Genomic DNA, 21,203 nt, shown 5'->3' on the forward strand with positions numbered 1-21,203 from the left:
TCCAGCAGCTATAGTTAACAGATGATTTTATTGATGGCAGGGCCCAGTCCATTGGATCTAAGGATGACGCAGAATAGATCTATTGATCAACCATAGCTGAAAGAGCTGACTTGATTTTGTGAGCACCCTTTGGGAGCCCCCAGAGCAGTTCTGCCTACCTGGCATGATGACATCAGGGAAACCCAATTTCCTGGTAACTGCCAAGCCTCTGTTAAAGATCATAGGGTTTTCCCTCCGAATCTGGTCCATATCCCCACGAAGAAGCTGCAAAGAAATTATAAGACCTGCAAGAAACAAAAAACTTTTTTTAGGGCCACTATTTCATCTTAATAAGAAACTCACAATTCCATTGTGAGTCATATAAGGTACTTGTGAGAATAATTCAGGAACTCCTTTCACAGGAAAATATATAATATGCAGAGTTTTTCTTTAGAAAGCCATCATGCAGAAAATATAAGCTACTCTGCAGAAATATTCTGCTATTCAGAAATACCTCGAGGCATAAAACTAACGGAACATGGGTCAGAGTGACCTTGACAAATCAAGAAATGGTTTAACAAAAATAGCATGGAAATTTTGACAGTTTCTATGCAAGGGGGTCCTCTTAGGGAAAGCCCCAAAGAATCCACAGAAACAAGATGGACAGACTATTTAGAGATGAGTATGCCAAAAAAGAACTCCTGGCCAGGGTGTACCACTGGCCAGAAATGTGGGAGCAATGTTATAGATTGTTTTTTATACTGGGAAGTATGCCAAATTCTGGAAGGCAGTAATTCTGTATTTAATTTTTTTTCTCCCAGACAGCTTCTGATTATATCCTTAAATTCATCTGTCTCTCCCAACTCCTAATTCCTTCTGAAAATACTTCTTTTATTCCTTCACCCTTCCTATAATTTCAATCCACTACACAAGCTCTGATGTCGCTTTCCTCCATCAAAATTTTCACCTTATGGCTGACTAGTTCTCTTCCCTTACAATTTCCCGTTTACCAGCCATGACATCAGTCATAACGGCATTTTGAGGTATCCTCAAAATCTTTTTTTTATTCTTCTTGATATGCTACCAAATGTAGAAAAAGTCATTTGATTGTACCTAGACAAAGCTATATGGTTGTACCAATTTGCTTTGCTACAAATTAATGCAGTCTAATCTTAAGGAGGCTTTCATTGCTGTAACGAAATCCTTTTATTTTTCCATGATTAATTATCTGCTGCATTTTTTAAAGCAACAATTCTAAACTTTTTCTTTTATCTCTAAGATAAAAGGATTCCTTTTCCCTTTCCCCTTACATCTCAGTTTACTGAGAATATGGAAGCCATTAGTCATGGTCCCCTTTCTTCTTTCCTATGACAAATAACCAAATTCTCCTATTATCGCTCCTATTCTTTTCTCTTTTGCACTAGACCTCAAGGAAGAGATATTTCTTCTCATTGTCCTTTCCTGTGCATTTTATCCAGCTCCTCTGGTCTCCTATGGGATCCTGCTTCCCTGCTTTACCTTATCTTCACTACTTTATTCACTACATCCTGCCCTACAAAGTGCCCTAGGCTTATCCATTCTTCAAGCAAACAAAATCCTGAATTAATCCTACCAAATTATTGTCTTTTATCATCTCCCTTCAAAATGAAAAGACCTACACTTATTGCCTCTTTTTTTTTTTTTAATTTGGCTTTCAACTCTACCACTCAATTGAAATTACTTTCTCTGAGATTACTGAAGATTTCTTTATTAGTAATGATAATGCTCTTTTCTTCCTTTTATTTGATTTCTTTATGCTATTCACCACCATCTCTTCCTAGACATTCTTCCCTACCTGGGCTTTTGGGATAGTTCTGCCTTGGCTCTTCTACCTGTCTACCCTCTTTCTCTTTTGCTGAATCATCATTCATTTCCCTTTCCCCATTTCCTCGCTCTGTCTTGGGCCTTTTTCTCTCTCTAAACTCTCATCAATATTATCATTTCTGTGCAGATGACCTCTCTCTCTCTCTCTCTCTCTCTCTCTCTCTCTCTCTATATATATATATATATATATATATATATATATAATACACATACACACACACACACAAACTTAATCTCTGTCATTAATTCCAATTCTGTGCCATCAAACACCCAATATTATTGTTCAGTCATGTCTAATTCTCCAAGACTGTTTTTTGGGGTTTTCTTGACAAAGATACTGGAGTGGTTTGTCATTTCCTTCTTATTTTACATATGAGGAAACTAAGGCAAACAGGGTCAAACACCTTGCCTAAGGTCACATAGTTACTCTGAGGTTGGATTAGAACTCAAGACTTCTTAACTTCTAGGCCCAGCATTCTATTCAATGTGCCACCTAGCTGCCTCAAAAGACCTGATGAATCTCTCCAACTGAGTGCTCCAATTACCTGATAGATATCTCCAATCAGATGTAACACTGACATTTCAAATTTTCCAAGTGTGAAAATGGGATTAATAATATTTTTCCTCAAGCACATTCTTTCTCTATCCCCCCCCCCCAATTTCTGTTGAGGACACCACCATTCTTTCAGTCATCCATATTTTCAATCTCAATCATCCACTCCACTTTCCATTTGTTGCTCTGCCTGGTTTCAACTCCAAGAACAACATGCCCCCTTCCCCAAGAAAAGCTCATTCATCACCTCTGAACTCATCATACTGTTAATTCACACCTTGATTAACTCCATCTCTTTCTGCTTCCTCTCCCCTCTGATTGGAGGTTGGAAGGCACAGTATTATATTCCTTCCAAAACCTTCCTTAACAGAGAACAAAAACTGGACTTTCATATTACTGCTATTTTGTACCTGCTGCCTTTCCTGTTTTTAACCGCATGGGAAAAGGTGCTTATGCTGGGTACTTTCTGGAGTCCTGTCCCCCTCACTCCATTTCCTGTCTCTCTTGCACGTTGTTTCCCCTTAAGCTTGTTGAGGGCAGGGGGAACTTTTATTGTAATTAATTGCATCCCCAGTCTTAGCACAGTCCCTGGCACAGTAAGTGCTTATATTGACTGAACTGGATCTTTGACTCTTTTCTTTCTTTCATCCCCCAGATCAAATCAATGACCAAACCCTTATAATAAGTTTTACCTCCATAACAGATCTTTCATCAGTCCCTTCACTTCACCCACCTCTCTAAATTAGACCCCTTTCAACATTCAGAAACATTTCTAGCTGTTTTTTTTGCCTAAATTTTCTCTAATTCTTTCTCTTCAGTTCATCCTCTCCTCATCCTCCAATTCATTCATGCCAGAAATAGTATTCTCAAAACAGATCTACCATTTCATTTTCCTATTCTAAAATCTTTACTGGCTTCCTGTTGCCTGTTGGCTCAAATACAAACTCCCTGGCCTGTTATTTAAAGCCTTCTAAAACCTGGCTCCCTTCTACCTTTTCAGGCTTCTTTCACCTCACTTCCATTCACTCACTCTATATTTCAAGCAAATTAGCCTCCTCATTCTTCTCTGAATGTAGTACCTTCTATCTCTGTGCCTTTGCATAGGCTGGCACCTATACCTAGAATACTGTACTTCCTTATCTCTGCCTCTTAGAATACTTTGCTTTGGAATTTTTAAATAGCCCTGATGAAATTAATGCGTTTCCCTCTATGGCATCAGAAAGTAGTTACATTAAAATACTGGTAATGAAACATAATTTATGACTTTCAGAATTGTAATTTGCTTTGGGAGTTTACAAAAATAATGACAAATAACAAATGCAAATAATTCTTGGTTAGAATGGATTTTAGAATCCATTCTAGAAAAAGGAGAGATGCTCAGTAATTTTTTAGTACTGTCAACCAATAGGAATTTATTAAATGAATTACAATGTCACAAAGAGTCAAATATGACTGCAACAATTGAACAATAGTAACTATGTTTTAGACACAGTGTTAATCACTGGGAATGAAAAGACAAAGCCCAATATAATTAAACTATTCCTGTTCTCAAACTGTTTACATCCTTCCTTGAAGACAATAGGAATCCATGTAAACATAGAAAGAATAAATACAAAATGAAAACAAGAAAGTCAGGGAGGCAGGATATTTATGGTTAGGTTGAGAGGAGCAAGAACGATTTTGTGTAGGAGATGGTATTTGAGCTAAATTTCCCCAACCAGATTGCATTTGGGAAATTTCACATGATTTTAATGGTCCTAATTGAGTTAAATCCTGAAAGAAGTGAGGGAATCTATGAGATGGAGAAGAAAGATGCAACCACATTTCAGGAATGGGAGCTGGTCCATAAATCAAGGGAAAAGGAATAATGTATATTGAGACTATTAGGGTCAAGTTGTGAAGAGCTTAAAAAAACAGATGGAGGTCTTTATACTTTTTCCTAGAGGGAATATGGCATCACTGAAGTTTATGAAATATAAAGGGAACATTTTCAGACTAGGGCTTAGGGCAAATAATTTTGATAGCCAAGTAGAAATGGACTGGGGAGAGATTTAAAGAAGGAAGATCAATTGAGAGATCCTAGCAGTGGTCCAGGTGACAGGTGATAAAAGAATAAACTAAAGTGGTATCTATGTGAGTAGTGAGAAGTAGATAGATGTGAAAGAGAGATATGGAAATTTAGGAGTAGAGTGACCTGCCCAATATTACTTAAGTCATAAATGAAAGAGCTAGGAATGAGACTCAGGCCTTGATTCTAAATTTTACTGATGAGCTGTCCAACACATAATTTCCAAGTTGTTGCATCGTCTTCCAAATCAGTAACTTTAACTTAATTCCACAAAATGACTTCTGGTCCCTTTAATCATCCAACATGAGAACAATAAAACTGCCTTATAACTACCTACCTAAATTTAATATTATATTGAATTCTCTTCCATTAAAAGTAGTTGGTCAAAGTGACATCTATATGGGACATTTGTGGATTGGCAACATGCTGCATATCAATTGATCTGTGGAATCTTCTACTTGTTGAATGGTTGAATGGGGATTAATTACTTAAATTAATCTCAGCCCAGCTGCTAAAATAGCTCTGTGGCTAATATGCAAAATATAAAAACACATATTTAAAATATAGGAAATTGCCTGTTAAATGCTTAATTTAACTATAGCAGTTCTTAATGACCTCTACGTGAATGTGAATTGCTTCATGTTGAATGACAGTGTATTTGATATCCCAAAAAACTAAATGAAAGAGATGAGATTATTATTAAAGGAAAAGAGAAGGAAGAGGGAAGAAGAGAGAGCAGATAGACAAAGAGAGAGACAGAGAGATGAAAGGGGGGAGGTAGAAAGGGAAAGATGAGAATATGTTAGCATTACTGGAGAATCATTTATTCTCTTAGTACCCACAACCAAAAGAGAAATTTCTTTCTGTAATTTTAAATGATATATTTGGGGGAAAAACATCTAAGAGTCTTTGAAAGTGATTGCATTGGAAGTTTTAAATTAACTGGCCATTGAGCTTAACTTAGATTGGTGATGGGATAAAGTAAAGGGAATTTATTTATTTATTTTTTTAAAATGGATCTTCAATTGAGTAGAATAATACAATGAAGCAAGATTCAGAATTTGGCCAGTAATATCCCTCTAGCAATTTAAGAAATACCCAGAAATAAATCCATCAGGGTACAGGTGAAAGAGAATTAATTTGCAGATATAAATTTATATATGTCTAGAAAAGTGGTTTATTCATCTTCAGGAATTGTTATACTATATATCCCTAGGCTTTTTCTATATTTGCAAAAAATGTTTTTCAAGATGACATTGGTAACTTTTCCCTTTATAACTGAGGATTCTTGAAGACCTAACTTTGCTGCAGATAGAAGATGGCCTCCCTTTATTGTTTTATTATTCTGACACTGTTCAGGCTCCCAGAGCTGTGAGGTGTTCACTATCACACTTAGTGGCCTTGAAAGCAGGTTTGGAAACCCACTTAGGTCTGTGCCTTCCTGTTTGACTTTGGATTTTCACTGAAGTGAGAAATGCAGGCAGATGAGACCAAGACAGTTAGGAAAAGTGGTACTATACAACCAGAGACTGAGTTTACAACTTTTTGTAGAAAATGGAATTTGTGCCAAACTAAAAATTTCCCACACATTGAGGCTTAGATGGAAGTACAGCTTTTCACCTTTTCCCCAAATTAAGGGTGTGCCTAATCCTTGTTATTGGAAGAATAGTAATCTTGATTTCTGGTAAAGTCATTAAACATACTCACTACATATTGCTGATAATAGCCCAAATAGTAGTATTGTCTCATTGTTACTTTTCTTAAGCAACAGGTCATCCATTAGATCATTAGCGTCCTGAAGATAGGGATCATCTTTTGTCTCTTCTCCTATTCTCAGTGCCTGCCACAGTGCTTGGCACATAGAAGGCACTTAATAAATGCTTACTGACTGACTATTAAGTGCTTAATACCTCTAGACCTCGAACAAAACCAAAAACAAAGTAGTGTGTGTGTGTGTGTGTGTGTGTGTACATACTATGTGCATGTGTGTGATTAGTCACTGCATTTATATTATACCTAGAATTTTAGGAATAGTGTAATCCCAGTCTTTTTAAATGTTTGGGGTACAATTGTCCTCTGGGAATACTCCCTAATTAACGTGTTCTTACTCATTCCCCTTGTCTTAAATAGTCGCAAGAGTTTTAAATCACTCTTGTGTCTGAAGTCTGGTAGTCAAGGGCATCATTTTGTGAATAAATAAGTAAATAAAACAAAAAATGTAAGAGAGATGAAAGGGGACTGTGTTTCCATAGATACCTTGGGACTTTCCCCTCTGTTTTAAATCCGGCTTTTGTCCAATTTTTCTTTCCTTCCTATGTCAGAAAGAGGTTTATTGTGTCTGCCCATTCATTAGACCAAGGTTCTGCAATTCTGAGCACCTAGGACAAGGTGCTCCTCAGCATCCCGATGACAATGACAGTCATCACTTTGTATCTAATCCCAAAGTACACATACAAGAAAAAGCAACCTTAGCTAAATAAATTATTCAGTAAGGATGGATGATACCATACTGCAATATGTAAGTGGAGCCAAACGTGCCTTCCAGAATGTTTCTCCTTCTGCAGCCTCTGGCTCAGAGCTGCTCCAAAGATCCTCCTACTCAGATATCCATTTATATTTATAGAGCAAAAAATAAGCTCCTTCTGACAGTCAAAATTGTCTAGGAAGTTCTCTGCCTGCAAATGGCATGTTGGTTTTATATTGTCATTCAAGACCAACTCATAACTCTCAGAAAAGTATGTGTAAGTTTAAGGACAAAAAAGGTTAAGAAAAGATGATTATGAAATAATTAATTGGTGAAAATGGCAAAAAACAAACATCCATTTCTGTTGTGAATTCAGTAGCCTTTAAGTGCAAGAGGATTTCAAGAGCCTTATATTTTTTAAATGACTATTTTCAGATTTAATCACAAAATAACTTTCCATTCAATTTAAGAAACAAAATCTTGTTCATGCTCATAACTATCCTTGGTTTTCAAGAACAAGGATTTCAATGGCTTCTATTTGAAAAAGTTCATAAAAAAGATAAAAGTCACTTAGATGGAAATTTTTTTTATTTTCATCCTATAATGTTTTATATTGCTATATTCATCATTGACACTAACATGATTTCCTTATGATATACAATGAGCAGTAACTGAAAAAGACTTTTTAAAGTATCAGTTTTATTCTGAGATGGTGGTTTTCTTCAAGAAAACACAAGTCTTAGTTGGAGGACTCCAAAGACACATTTCCTCAGCCTAGACAAAGAAAAGGCATAATTAGACTTGACCTTAAGTCATGTATCCAGAGTATGACGAATGGAGAACAAGCAGGTGACATAAATGTTTAGGAAAAGATATTGAGATGATTGCATAGCTCAAGCCCCATTGTGCAAAGTTAAGCAAATTATCGTATTAAAAAAAAACAAAACAGATTACCGTAGTTGGAACTGGGTGCAGTGTACTTTGTGCTAGACTTTCGGATGATATTTTCATGGACCTGGTACCATTCATTTTCATTGTTGCATCTGAAATAAAAGTCATATATGTTATGTTACTGTTTCATTTTATTTTGATATAAAAGGGGCTTTATGGGTTATCTAAATCAACCCTATCATTTTACTGCAATGCAGATAAAATTAAGGGAGCTGTCCAAGATCACACAAGCAGCAAGCAGCAGAGCCAGGATCCACATATATGTCTACTGACTTCAAAATCAGTTTCCCTTAAGCATGGGGGGAAGAATCTTGAGTAAAATTGGCTGGGTGTTCCAACAAGCAGAAGTAAAATTCTTTTCCTGGCTATTCATTTGGTTTGGGTAAAGAAAAAACCGAAGACAAATGGGGGAAAGAGAGTTTGACATTCAAAGAAAAGGCACAAGAAGACAATAGCACAGTGAATGCTCTTCCCAAATGATAATACTGTACCTTAGACTTTCTGACACTCACTGGAGATTACTCCAGACATTGAGAAACCTCATCATCATGCAAACATTGTCTACCGAACAATCCCTCAATTAGTTACTCTGAGTTTCTCCTTGAAAATACCATTAAAACAAACTAACAAACTCCATCTGATGAGAAGGTTGTCACTTCCCCAGCAACTATCAAGGACTTTGTGTGTTCGTTCAAATATCACACAGATTACTCCTTATTTACACAGTCCAATATGATACATCTTTCAAATGGGAACTCTAGGTAAATACAAATTTTAACATTTAAATGCATCTTTCAGTTTAAATTAAATCGCATAGGTTTTAAGATAAAAATGCTTAGTTATATGGTAACCAGGGAAGATAGTCATATGTTTAAAACTATTGACAACTAGTGATAAGAGATATTTTTTAGTCCATTGTGGAAAACCTGTATGATTATAGTTGGGTATTGCTGCAAATTAAGTCAATCAACTAACAGGCATTTACTTATTAAACACTTACTATGAATCTAGCAATGGGTTAAGTACTGGGGACACACAGTACCCTGGCCCCCCAAATAATTCATTCCCTCAATGACTTTACATTCTAAAGAGGAAGATAACATGCATTTTAGTTGTTTTTTTTTTTTGTTGTTGTTGTTGTTGTGTTGTTTCAATTCCGTTCGACTTTTCATGACCCGAATTTGAGGTTTTCTTGGCAAAGATAGTGAGTGGTTTGCCATTTCCTTCTCCAGCTCATTGTTTCAGAGGAGAAACTAAGGCAAAAAAATTTAGGTGACTTGCCCAGGTGTCTGGCCCTGCATTCTAACTCATGAAGATGAGTCTTCCTGATTTCATTGCTACTATGCTACCTAGCTGATGCCATGTGCATTAGTTAGCTCATATCAAACACAGAGAAAATGAAAAACACTCTTAAATGGGACTGCAGTAGGAGCCGGGGGAGGGGTGAGAAAGGCCTCCTGCAGAAGAGGATGCTCGAGTTGAGTTCAGGGATTCCTAAAAGTCTGACCTTAGGAGGGAGACCATAATTGAAGTCAAAAAGCATTAGTGACTATCTGTAGTTCGTGGCCTCCTCGTTCCTAGTGGCTGCCATAGTAGGAGGGAAGGTGGCCAGAAAAGGGAGCAGTTTCTTTTTAGTCAGATTCCTTCTGGACTTCAGAGTGAAAGGTTTTGGCAGCACCTTTGACTCTTCACTGTTTGAATTGTACTATGTCTTCACTTGTCAAACCAATCAATACATGAGAGACCTATCTAGGTGTTAACAATGGGGCAAAAACTAGTTTCTCTGTTGGGTTCTCCTTGTCACTTTCCAAGCTTACTAAATCAGTCATCACTTGCTTGAAATGCAATCTGCACAGAGGTTTCTGGAAACAACACTCATTCCTGGGGCAATACAGAAAGAGTATTGACAAAAGAAAATCAAATGAAAATCTTTTCTCAAACAAGAATGCTCCTAGATCACTTAATAGTGTAAGGGAATATTGCACCAATAATTTGGGAAGTACTCAAATGCAAATTATATATATATATATATATTTTTTTTTTACTTGGATTTTATACTTTCTTTTATTCCTTTGTTAGCTTTGGAAAATTCACCTTTCCCCAGAATTTATGTTTTATTACCATAAGGAGAACTTATAGCATTGTAATTGCACCTGCATATTGTTGTTGTTACTCAGTCATTTCAGAAGCTCTGTGACCTGATATGAAGTTTTCTTGGCAAAGACACTTGAATGGTTTGCCATTTTCTTTTCCAAGTCACTTGGATGAGAAAGCTGAGGAAAATGGGGTTACATGATTTGTCCAGGGTCACACAGATAAGAAGTGTCTAAGGCTGGATTTGAACTCAGATTTTCCTGACTCCAAGTTGGACACTCTCCTAGTAGATGTAAGCTCTTTCCTTAAAGCCAGGGATTGCTTTTATGTGAGCCTTACCTAGTGGATTCTTTAAAAATGCTTACTGAATGGAATTATTGATCCATATTGATAAGACAGTATCAATTGGTTCAGGCTTTTCCACTTTTGTTTTTAATTTACAATCCCAGTCAAGTCTGCTGGCTTTCCACTGTAGAATCATAAGGAAGAGTTATTGGAGAGTGTCTTGAGGCACATCTAAGGCATACAATAAATGCTTATTAAATGAAAGTAAGTGCCCAAACAAAGTAAGAATTCTCTGTCTCTCCTCTTTGCCCTTACAGAATATAGTTTATAGCCAAAGAAAGAAGACAGGGTATCAAACTTCAGGAAACAACTGGCTCAGAGTTTTCTAAGCAAGGATTATTTTCTTGTTATTCACTGAAAACAAGTGAAACATGACAGAGTGTAAATTACCTGCATTTTCTTTTTAAATGGTGCAATATCCAGGAAAAATTGAACTGGATTAAAATCAATCGCTGTCTTATCAAACTTATTTTCATGTTGCAAAATTCTCATGTTTATATTTTGCAACACACTTCTCTAAAAGGTAAGTGGCCATTTCTTTCTTTCTTTTTATAATGATAGCTTTTTATTTTTCAAAATCCATGCAAAGATAATTTTCAACATTCACTCTTGCAAAACCTTGTGTTCCAAATTTTTCTTCCTTCCTTTCCCCTTCCCCTAGACAGCAAGTAATCCAATATAGATTAAACATGTGCAATCCTCCTAAACATATTTCTACATTTATCATGCTGCACAAGAAAAATCAGATCAAAAGAAGAAAAAAATGTCACTACAAAAAGGGCTGCTACAAACATTTTTGTACACTTGGGCCCTTTTCCAAAACCTTTTTATAATCTCTTTGGGAACAATCCAGTAAAGACAGTGTTGGACCAAAGGGTATGCACTATTTGATGGCCTTCTGGCATAGTTCCAAAGTGCTCTCCAGAATGGTTTAATCAATTTACAACTCCACCAGCAATATATTAGTCTCCCAGTTTTCCCACATCTCCTCCAACATTTATCATTATCTTTTCCTGTCATTTTAGTTAATCTGAAAAGGGTGAAGTGGTACCTTACAATTGTCTTAATTTTCATTTCTTTAACAATAGTAATTTAGAGCATTTTTCATATGATTAGAAATGGCTTTAATTTCTTCATGTGAGAATCGTTCATATCCTTTAGTGATCATTTCTTTCTTTTTTTAAATAATAGTTTTTTATTTTCAAAATATATGCAGATAGTTTTCAACATTAGCCCTTGCAAAATCTTGTGATCCAATTTTTCTCCCTCCCTTCACCCCATCCTTCCATTAGAAGTAATCTAATATATGTTAAACATATGCAATTCTTCTATTTTTCTTTTTCTTTCTATATTTCCACAATTTTGCTGCACAAAAAGAATCAGATCAAAAAGGAAAAAATGAGAAAGAAAACAAAAAACAAGCAAACAACTATAAAAAGGTGAAAATAATATGTTGTGAAGGTGGTCATTTCTTTCAATCAATAATTATAAATTATATTTTTCAGATGTTTAAAGACATTATCATGACTAAATGGGTAAGCACAGTAACAAAATAACATGAAAGATTTTGGTTTTCTGATAATGGAAAGATATGTGGTTATTACAGAACAAAAATCCATTTGATGACTAAGTAGGAAAACAAAACGAGGAAAGGGATATGGGGAAAAATATTACCTCTTCTGAGGAAATTGGAGCTTGCTGACAAATTTAGATTTCCATCTAAATGGGGATGATAGGGAAATTGGGGGAAAAAGATGGCTTCCTGAGGATGAATTTAAAGACTGGCACTTTGTAAAAGAATAGTGTTGTAACTCTCAAAACTCAGAACAAGCTTAGGTGGGAGAATATGATAAAAATAAAAAGAATTTCTTTGAGGGAAAGAGGAAAATAAAATTAGGGATAGATTTATGGGTCGTAGGGGATGAGAAGGTGATAAAAAAAGTGAGAACAAAGGCAGAACTACTCAGCTGTTTGAGGAAACTCTAGTATAGGACAGAGAACGTACTAGACCTGAATTCGGGAGGACTCAGGCTTTCTATTTTTTTTTTTTTTGTCCCTTTGCAAGTCACCTAACCTCTCTGTGTTTATCTCAGTTTCCTCTTCTGTAAAATGAAAATAATGATAGGATTTACTTCACAAGGTTATAATAAGGGTCAACTGAAATATTATATGTAATGTGCAAAACTACAAAACTTTAAGTGTTATTTGAGCTAGCAAAGAGGATATTTTTTGAACTCAAATTATGAAAGAAAAATTGAACCAGAAGTTGAAAACTGAGATAAGCAAGGAGATGGTAAAAGAACATTTATCTGTCTTCAGGAATAATTATTTACATTTATGGAGGACTTTAAGTCTTTTAAAGTATTTTCATTATAATAACCTTGTTAGGTATGCTAGTGAAAATGTTATTATTTCCATTTTACAGATGTGGGATCTGAAGTTCTGAGAAGTTTAGTGATTTGCTCATGAACACATACTTTATAACTGAAAGAGGTCAGATTTGAATCAGAGTTTTCTGACTTCAAGTGTAGCACATTTCCCACTGTACTATCTTTTCTTTCTTGATGAATTTGATTTCCTAGGTCCAGATAAACTAAGTGCTAGGTATTTAAAGAATTGGCAGCAATGATTTTCGAGATATTGACAGTTTTAAAAATTCATAGAGAATGGGAGGAGGAGGCATTGTCTCTACTTTTTTAAAAGGGAAAAGAATAGAGTCAAGCCAGTGGGTTTTACTTCAATGTCCACAAAATATTCTAAACACAAATAGCTTCATTCTCTATTTGGTTCATTCTAATTTTCAGGGAGTTTGTTTCTTAGGTAAGGTTTTGTATTTCATGTGTCAGACTATTAATTTCCTTTCCAATTCTTTTTTCTATAACTCTCATTTCTTTTCCAATTATTTATTTTAGTGCTCTCATCTAATTTACAAAATGGTTTAAACTTAAAAAAAACCCTCTTGCTTCACATTAGGAATTCTAGTTGAAATTATGCTTAAATTGTACTTTTCTTTGAAGCTTTACATGGAATCTTTTTCTTCTTTTGGATTTGTGTTTTATGCAACCCTATTACCATGATAGCTTTTTATGGTGGTTCTTTTCTTTTGTTAGCTAATTCTTCTAATTTATTTTCTGACTTTGAACTTTTATGTCAGGACCAAGCACTTCTAGAAGAAACACATTTAGTTCTTGGCTGAACCCCAATGGAATACTGCAGTTATTTTCTTAGGATATTAAGTTTTGTGTTATTCTTGCATTATCTCATGACAAAATCATGTCCATTTGGGGATCAGTAAGCTTTTAGTGCTTTCAAAGTGGTTGGATACCATGCAAAATCTAGTTACTGAACTCCTTGTCTAAACCTTACTAGTTCTTGATCTGGCTTTGGGTTTGAGCAACATACTTGTGGCTTTTCTTCTAACTGGATTTCCAGCAGATTGCTGTTAGACTCAATCTATCAATGCCAATTTCTGAGGTATAAATGCTCACACTGAAAATTTAGCAATTGTTTCTTTGTGAGTTGGCAAGAGCCATAACTGGGACAACCCATGTTGTTGCTGTAATGATGTTGCTGTAATCTCCTGAGGGTCCTACCCTTTTTCCTACTTGAACAATGGTAAGAAAAGAAATGTATCTGAGGCCAGGTACTCTCCTTATTATCAGCACCAAGAGGGTAATTGAAAGTGCTATTGTGAATAGACAATTGCACTGTGATGGTGGAAAGAAGATGCAGGAGAAGAAAGCAGAAAGAGGCAGGTGGGTGGACAAAGTCCAATTAGCAGCTAGTAACAAAAGCAAATCAGTTAAAAAGCTACAAATGAACCAAAGGACTAAGGTTCTAGCATTCCAAGATTTTTGATTCATCTTCCCCCAAACAAGCATATCTTTCTTGCTTCTTGTTACAGTTGCAAAAATTCCCATTACAACTCTTCTACCAATTTGACTTCATTACAGACACAGGAGCGAAAGAATTCTTTCATTCAGGATTTTATTGTTATTGTCCACTCATTTCAATCATGTCTGACACTCTGTGATCCCATTTGGGGATTTCATGGAAAAGATTCTGGAATGGTTTGCCATTTCCTTCTTCAGCTCATTTTACAGATGAGCAAACTAAGGCAAATTGGGCTAAGTGATTTGTCCAGGGTCACAAAGCTAGTAGTAAGTAAGTGCTTGAATCTGGATTTGAATTCAGGTCTTACTGATTTCAGGACTGGCCCTGTATCTGTTATGCCACCCAGCTGTTCAATATTAATTTAATACAATTTCACTTTCTAGAAGTATCTACTTCATATTTTTCAAAAGCACTAAAGTTTTCTTCCTAATAAGCAACCTGTTTTGCTTTTTTATTGTTACCAACATTTTTTGCTTTTAAATTTAGTTGGTCAAATATATATTTGCAACTACCATAGTCATTTCTAACACTGTAGTGACCTTAATCATTTCAAGGCTGCAATCTAGCTATTTTTTATTCCAGCAGCCTTTACCTTTTACAAGCAATGCATTTATTAAAACCACATTTAGGCCAAATTGCTTTACCATCTGTGTCTGACAAACAGAAAAATCTTCAGCACCTATTATTGTTTTGCCCAAATGACTAGCCTTATACAGCAATAAACCATCACCTTCCTAACCTCAGCTACCCTAAGATCTCACATTGAGTATAAAGAAAATGTTTGTATTTCAAAACTACCAAAAGGAATCTCTAACAAAATTCCTGCTTTACTAGTGAAATATAACACAAACAACTTTCACTTCCATTATGAGTCTATTATTTTCTTAAACAATTACTTACATTAACCCTTTCTTTTCCTTCCAGAATCCCAATTTATTTTTAGAAATTATTTTTAATGGTGTTCACCAAATAAAATAACTTCTAAAGGAATTATTTTCCTCAAAACAGACAAATAATTTATTTTGGCATCTTTGGTCCGGCCAATAAATAACTTGAGCTATGAAGCTTTTCTTATAAACAAATACTTTGACTGATTTTAGATTAAATAAGAATATATGTCTTCTAATTAGTTTTTTCTTCCTTAGAACTTACTGGCTCTCTAAAATATCAGATGAGTCAATTTGGTATTTCATTTTAAATAATAGGAATTGGGGTTTAATCTGGTTATTTTTATTTCCCACCATTTATTTATTTAGCAGCAGCTGCTTTCTAAATGGGTGATTTTGTGAGCAGTAATTGCACCAGAAAAGTGAAACATATATATCCTACCCAAAATTAATATACCTGAACACAGATTTACTCAGATTGAATCTTGGGATGAGTCGGCTAGTTCTTGGTTTTGTAGCAAAATAAAGGAATACAGCTACTGGCCCTTTCTTGCTAAACCCACTGATCTAAGAAACAAAAGTAGGAATTCAGATCAATGAATAAAGTAGAAGTCCAGAAATAGAGTCTTCTAGCATTCCCTTATATACAAGAGAATCTTCAGCTTCCCAAGTAGTCTATGACAATCTGATCAGTTTTCTCCTTCAAAACCATGGGATCCAGCTCAGGATAAAAGATAATGCTCTATCCTTGTCTTATTCAAGACTTTGGACTGAATGAGATCTATGAAATCTCATCATTCACACTGTTCCAGACCAATGATGACTGAATGTCAATAATGAATTTAGCATGCAGAGGATGTAGGCATGATTTCATTCTAAAGCATCAAATTAAGCTTGCTTTTTCTCCATTAATTTATACTTTACAATTGAACAAATTCTGAAGGATTATTTACTAGTACTTCTAGAAGTTAAATACCTTTGGGGAATATTTAGAATAAATTATGATGCTTTTAACTTCCCCTTTCCTTTTGTCTTCACTTTCCCTTGAAAACATGCAACAGAATATAGCATAAATACATTATTAATTTCTATATTGCTACCTAGAATGAATTGCTACCTAATCACATATGATCCAATTCCCTGGATGAATAGATAACTTTTGCTGATAGTGGCCCAGGATGTAAAGAAAAAGCATCATAACTATCTTTACCTTGAAAAGCATTTACAAAGTTCTAAAAGACAAAATGATTCTAATGTGAATTTGAGAAAAGAAACCTCATGAAATAGAGCTTTTGTTCAAAGCACTGAAAAGAATAGATTCAGGTAATCAGGCAAAAGTGAGAAATGAGCTACAGTATTAAGAATCAGAGGGACTTTGAGTCCCCCCTCTCAGGAATCGAAGAAGAGAAAAATAAAGAAAATTAACATAAATATGCCTCATAGTTCAAAACAAGGAAACAACAAATTAAAACGCCACCATGACTTTTGCAACACCCTGTATAACAATTCGAAAAATAGGGCAAAATGATGGAAATTATTAGTTTGTGAATATTTATTTCCTTTTTTATGGCTTTGTATAAATTATTAAATAGTTTAAAAATAAAATTAAACCTTTTATTTTCCTAATCACTGAATTTATTGTTATCTTTGTAAGATAATTTCACTACAGAACCTATGTGCCCTACAACCCAAGGCAAATAATCAATCACTCAATCAATAAAAACTTTTTAAGCTTCCCTTATATGCCACGGATCTCCAGCAGTAAGGAAAGGGTTGAAAAAGTTTACAAAAGTACATTTATTTTGAAGAAAATGTTCCCTATTCTGTCTGAGAGAACCTTTCTTTGAAAAATAATATACATTGGAAACAAGTGTTCTGATTGTTCACATCATGGATCAGTTCTTTTTTGACACGTCTTTCCAATTTTAGACTGTTCTTCCTGACCCCTGCTTCTTTTAACTGAGCAATTTTCCTATTAGTTACTGATTTCCTACCAGGAGATCTCTGAAAAAATGTCATGTTTCTCAACTTTACATATCGGTATTCTTTGGTGCTATACTATCAAATTATCTCTTAAAACTAGAGAGATTATACTTCACTTGAATATAATGATAATTTTATTCTCTTCTACCAGTTGTATAATATATTCAAGAGAATAATGATTATTTTTTTAAAGCATAATGGTGGATTCATTAAATCTATGACATATTGTTGAGAATATGTCTAATACTGTGACATGGTATTCTTTGATTATTTAAAGAAAAATCCAGTTTTCAGTTTAAGTTTGAATAAGAAATGTGTAATTTATTGATCATTCTGAGCCTTTATTTTTTTTTTAGCATGGTTTAAGGAATAATTGCCCATATTCATTTTTAGTTAGCCACCAATAATGCAATTCCCTCAGAAATTTGAATGAATTTAGAGACTTTTCAAATAGAAAAAAATGTTAATTGCTTCAGTAATAGTGGTGAGTAGTTTTTTGATTTCCTGGGGAAAAGAAAAAGCTATCTTCCTTATCTAATTTGTTGCCAAACCCACAATATCTCTCTTATATGTCTCTTTCTATTGTCCCAGCCACCATCCTGGTGCAGTCCATTATCCGCTCACATCTGGATTACTGCAATAGCCTTCTAATTGATTTTCTTACCTCAAGTCTCTTCCCACTCCAAACCATTCTTCATTCAACTGCCAAAGTGATTTCCTAAAGTTTAAGTCTGACCATGTAACACCCCTCTCCCTTGCATAATAAACTCCTGTGCTTCCCTGTTATCTCCAGGATCAGATATAAAATCCTTTTTTACTGTGAGATAACACCTCTTACCTATTGGACTGGATAATAAGACAGAAAAGGAAAATGACAAATGCTGGAGGGAAGTGTGGAAAACTTGGGACAATAATACATTATTGATATTACAATATAATTACAACAAAATTATAATACAATTACAATAATAATACAAACTTGTCCAACAATTCTGGAGAATAATATGGATTTATATCCAAAGGGCTATAAAATGTGTATACTCTGACCCAATATTGGATTTGTATCCTAAAGGGGGCAAAAAAGAAAAAGACTTACCTTACAAAAATATTTATAGCAGTTCTTCTTGTGATGGCAAAGAATAGGAAATTTAGGATATGTCCATCCTTTTAGGGGGAAAATGGCTGAACAAGCTTTTGTAAGTGATTATGATGGAATACTATTGGGCTCCAAGAAATGATGAGCAGCATGCTCTCAGAAAAATCAGAAAGACTTACACATGAATTGATGCAAAGTAAAATGAGCAGAGCTAGGAGAACATGTATATATAGTAATAGCAGTACTGTATGATGTTCAACTGTGAATGACTTAGCTTTTCACAGCAATACAACAATCCAAGACAGTCCCAAAGAACTCGTAGTGAAAAATGCTATCCAATTTCAGAAAGAGAATCGATAAACTCTTGATTGCAGACAGGGCTTATTTGGGCAACATGGCTAATATGGAAGTATGTTTTGCATGATTTCATATGTATAATTGATATCACATTGCTTGCCTTCTCAGAGAATAGCAGCAGGGGCTAGAGTGAAGGAGAGAATTTGGAAAGCAAAAGTTAAAAAAAAGAAATGTTAAAAAAAAATCTCTTGCTTTTAAAGCTCTTCACAACCGGCAACTTTCCAATTTTCTTACTCAACTCTCTTCATTATATTCTATGATTCGCTGACTTTTTACTGGTCCTTTCATGTAACACTTCACCTCTTACTCTATCTTCTCATTGACTGTTCCCCATTCCTATAATATTCTCCCTTCTCACTTGTATTTATTGGTGTATTTTGCTTGCTTCAAGATTTAGTCCAAATTTCACCCTTTGCAGAAGCCTTTCCTGGGTTCCGTCATGGTTCGTGCCTTCCTCCTTGATCCACTTCTATTTACAGTGTATATATTTTGTATGCACATTTTTTTTTGCATGTGGTATTCCCCAATACCAAGAATGTGAGATTCTTGAGGGCAAAGATCATGTTTTTTACTTTTTTGCCTCTCCATTATTTAGTAGAGTGCTTGGTGTATAGGTAGTCCTTAATAAATGATTGTTGATGAACAATATTCTATTGGAATGACTTGGTTTCCATCAGAAAAAGAAGGCTCAAACTAACAAAAAGAAGAATTGGGAAATAATGATTTAAGACACAAAAGCATAATTTCCGCACAAAATTAAATTTCAGATGATTGTTGTAAGGGGTTGATCAGAACAGGAAGAGCCAGTAACTATCAGAGGGGACATTATTTTTTGTTCTCTCCTAAGCTCATGAGAGTCCATTGCTAAATTCTAGGCTTAGTCTTTTTTGTGATTCCCTGAGCATATGAGAACACTCAGGAATGGTAACTTTCTCTACCTAGTGACAGGAATTTTGAATATTACTGCCAACAGCTACTCGTGCTCTAAAAAGGCTTTTGCCATCTATGCTCAGATACTATTCCCTCTCAATTTTGGGATCCTCTTGGTTTCTCATCTGGAACCAACTCAACTTCTCAGCATACAGAAGGTATTCACTAAATGTTGAATTGGGAAGGGGTTTATGAATAAACTTATAAATAAGACAAACATTTCTTGGTATTTCTGTACTTTGAAAGGGAGCAAAAAATAGTGAGCTATCAGTCCTGGAACTGTCTACCAGATGGGAATCTTTTCATAAGCACAAGGATTATAATCACAATATCCCTAGGAATTTGCCAGGCTTGTGTAATTGTATTCTAATACTGCCAATCTTCCAATTGGATTAAAAACCCTTTAAGTCTTAAATATATTTAGCATCTGATTCCATTTTTGCTGGAACCAAAATAAAATTCTATGTCCTTGTGGTGACATAATTTACTGTGTTTTTTTAAAATTGGTTTTCATCCTTGCCAAGCTAAATTCTAAGTAAAAGGTTGTAGGGCCAATATGTTGTACATAGTAGGTGCTCAATAAATATCTGTCAACTGAACTCATTTCTGTTTATTTTCAATGAATTCATGCTATTTAGTCTTGGAAAGGTCTCTGGAAAGGAGAGAGCAGCAATGAAATCTAATGGAATTAAATTCACCATTTGATCAAGAATTTACAACTTTTTATTTTGCTCATCAGTCAAAGAACATAAGGACAGAGAATAATAGCACCTACTCTATGCCAGAAGTGCTTTACAAATATCATTTGGCCATAAGAAAAATATACTTCATTGCCAATAAATGTCCCATTATTAGTTTAAACAAGGACACTAAGATCAATCTGTCAACATCAGTGGGTCAATATGAACCTTTCTGGATGGGTTCCTATGGTCTATGTCTACTCATTATTATCCACATAATATTTGCTTCAATCTTGAAGACATTTTCTGTTCCATGTACCAAAAATACCACACTAAAAAGAGAGTGCTGATTTGCTTTCTGATCACCTTAAAAGCCTGGTTTCCTGACAAATAAGATAAAAATAATTCAGCTTCACACTGTATGGTAGGCAACTACAGGAGGAAATCCTGCCAAGGATTGCCTGACTTAAGTGTTGAGTTCTCTGTGGTAAGCAAAGGCATGAGATACTAATGGATGACAAACTGAAGAAACTATGAAACTATAACGTAGTTGTATTTAACCTTTAAAAAACATCACTTATTTTAAAAAAATTTTTGAGTTCCACATTCTCCCCTGCCTTCTCATCCTTCACCCACCAACCAAGAAGATAAATAATATATGACTTATATATGTGAAATCATACAAACCATTTCCATATTATCCATATTATAAAGAATTAAGAAAATTATCATCATGAGTCCTTTGGGATTGTACTGGATCATTGTATTGATCAGAATAGCTAAGTCTTTCACAGATGATCATCATTACTATATTGTAATTACTACTAGTTTTACTCAGTTCATTGTGCATCATTGTGCATTAATATATGTATTCCTATGTTTTTCTGAAACCATCTTGCTTATCATTTGCTACAGTGCAATAGCATTCCATCACAATCATATGCCACAACTTGTTCAGCCATTCCCTAATTAATGGGCATCCCATGGATTTCCAGTTCTTTGCCACCACAAAAAGAGCTGCCATAAATATTTTTGTACATATAAATTCTCCATTTAGCT

The 21,203-nt window shown here is 34.9% G+C and overlaps 1 protein-coding gene across 1 annotated transcript in view; it reads right to left on the minus strand.

Moving 5' to 3' along the window:
- DOCK3 (dedicator of cytokinesis 3) overlaps nucleotides 1-21,203 on the minus strand; it is a 500,037-nt gene that overhangs the window by 112,309 nt on the left and 366,525 nt on the right. The window contains exons 13-14 of the mRNA XM_031958628.1: nucleotides 7,882-7,970; nucleotides 159-284 (exon numbers count right to left, since the gene is read on the minus strand). Of these exons, the coding sequence (XP_031814488.1) occupies nucleotides 159-284; nucleotides 7,882-7,970 (215 nt within the window). The remainder of the gene's footprint in view (nucleotides 1-158; nucleotides 285-7,881; nucleotides 7,971-21,203) is intronic.

This window comes from Sarcophilus harrisii, chromosome 1 (genome assembly GCF_902635505.1).
Source record: "Sarcophilus harrisii chromosome 1, mSarHar1.11, whole genome shotgun sequence".
In the NCBI taxonomy this organism is placed as follows: domain Eukaryota; kingdom Metazoa; phylum Chordata; class Mammalia; order Dasyuromorphia; family Dasyuridae; genus Sarcophilus; species Sarcophilus harrisii.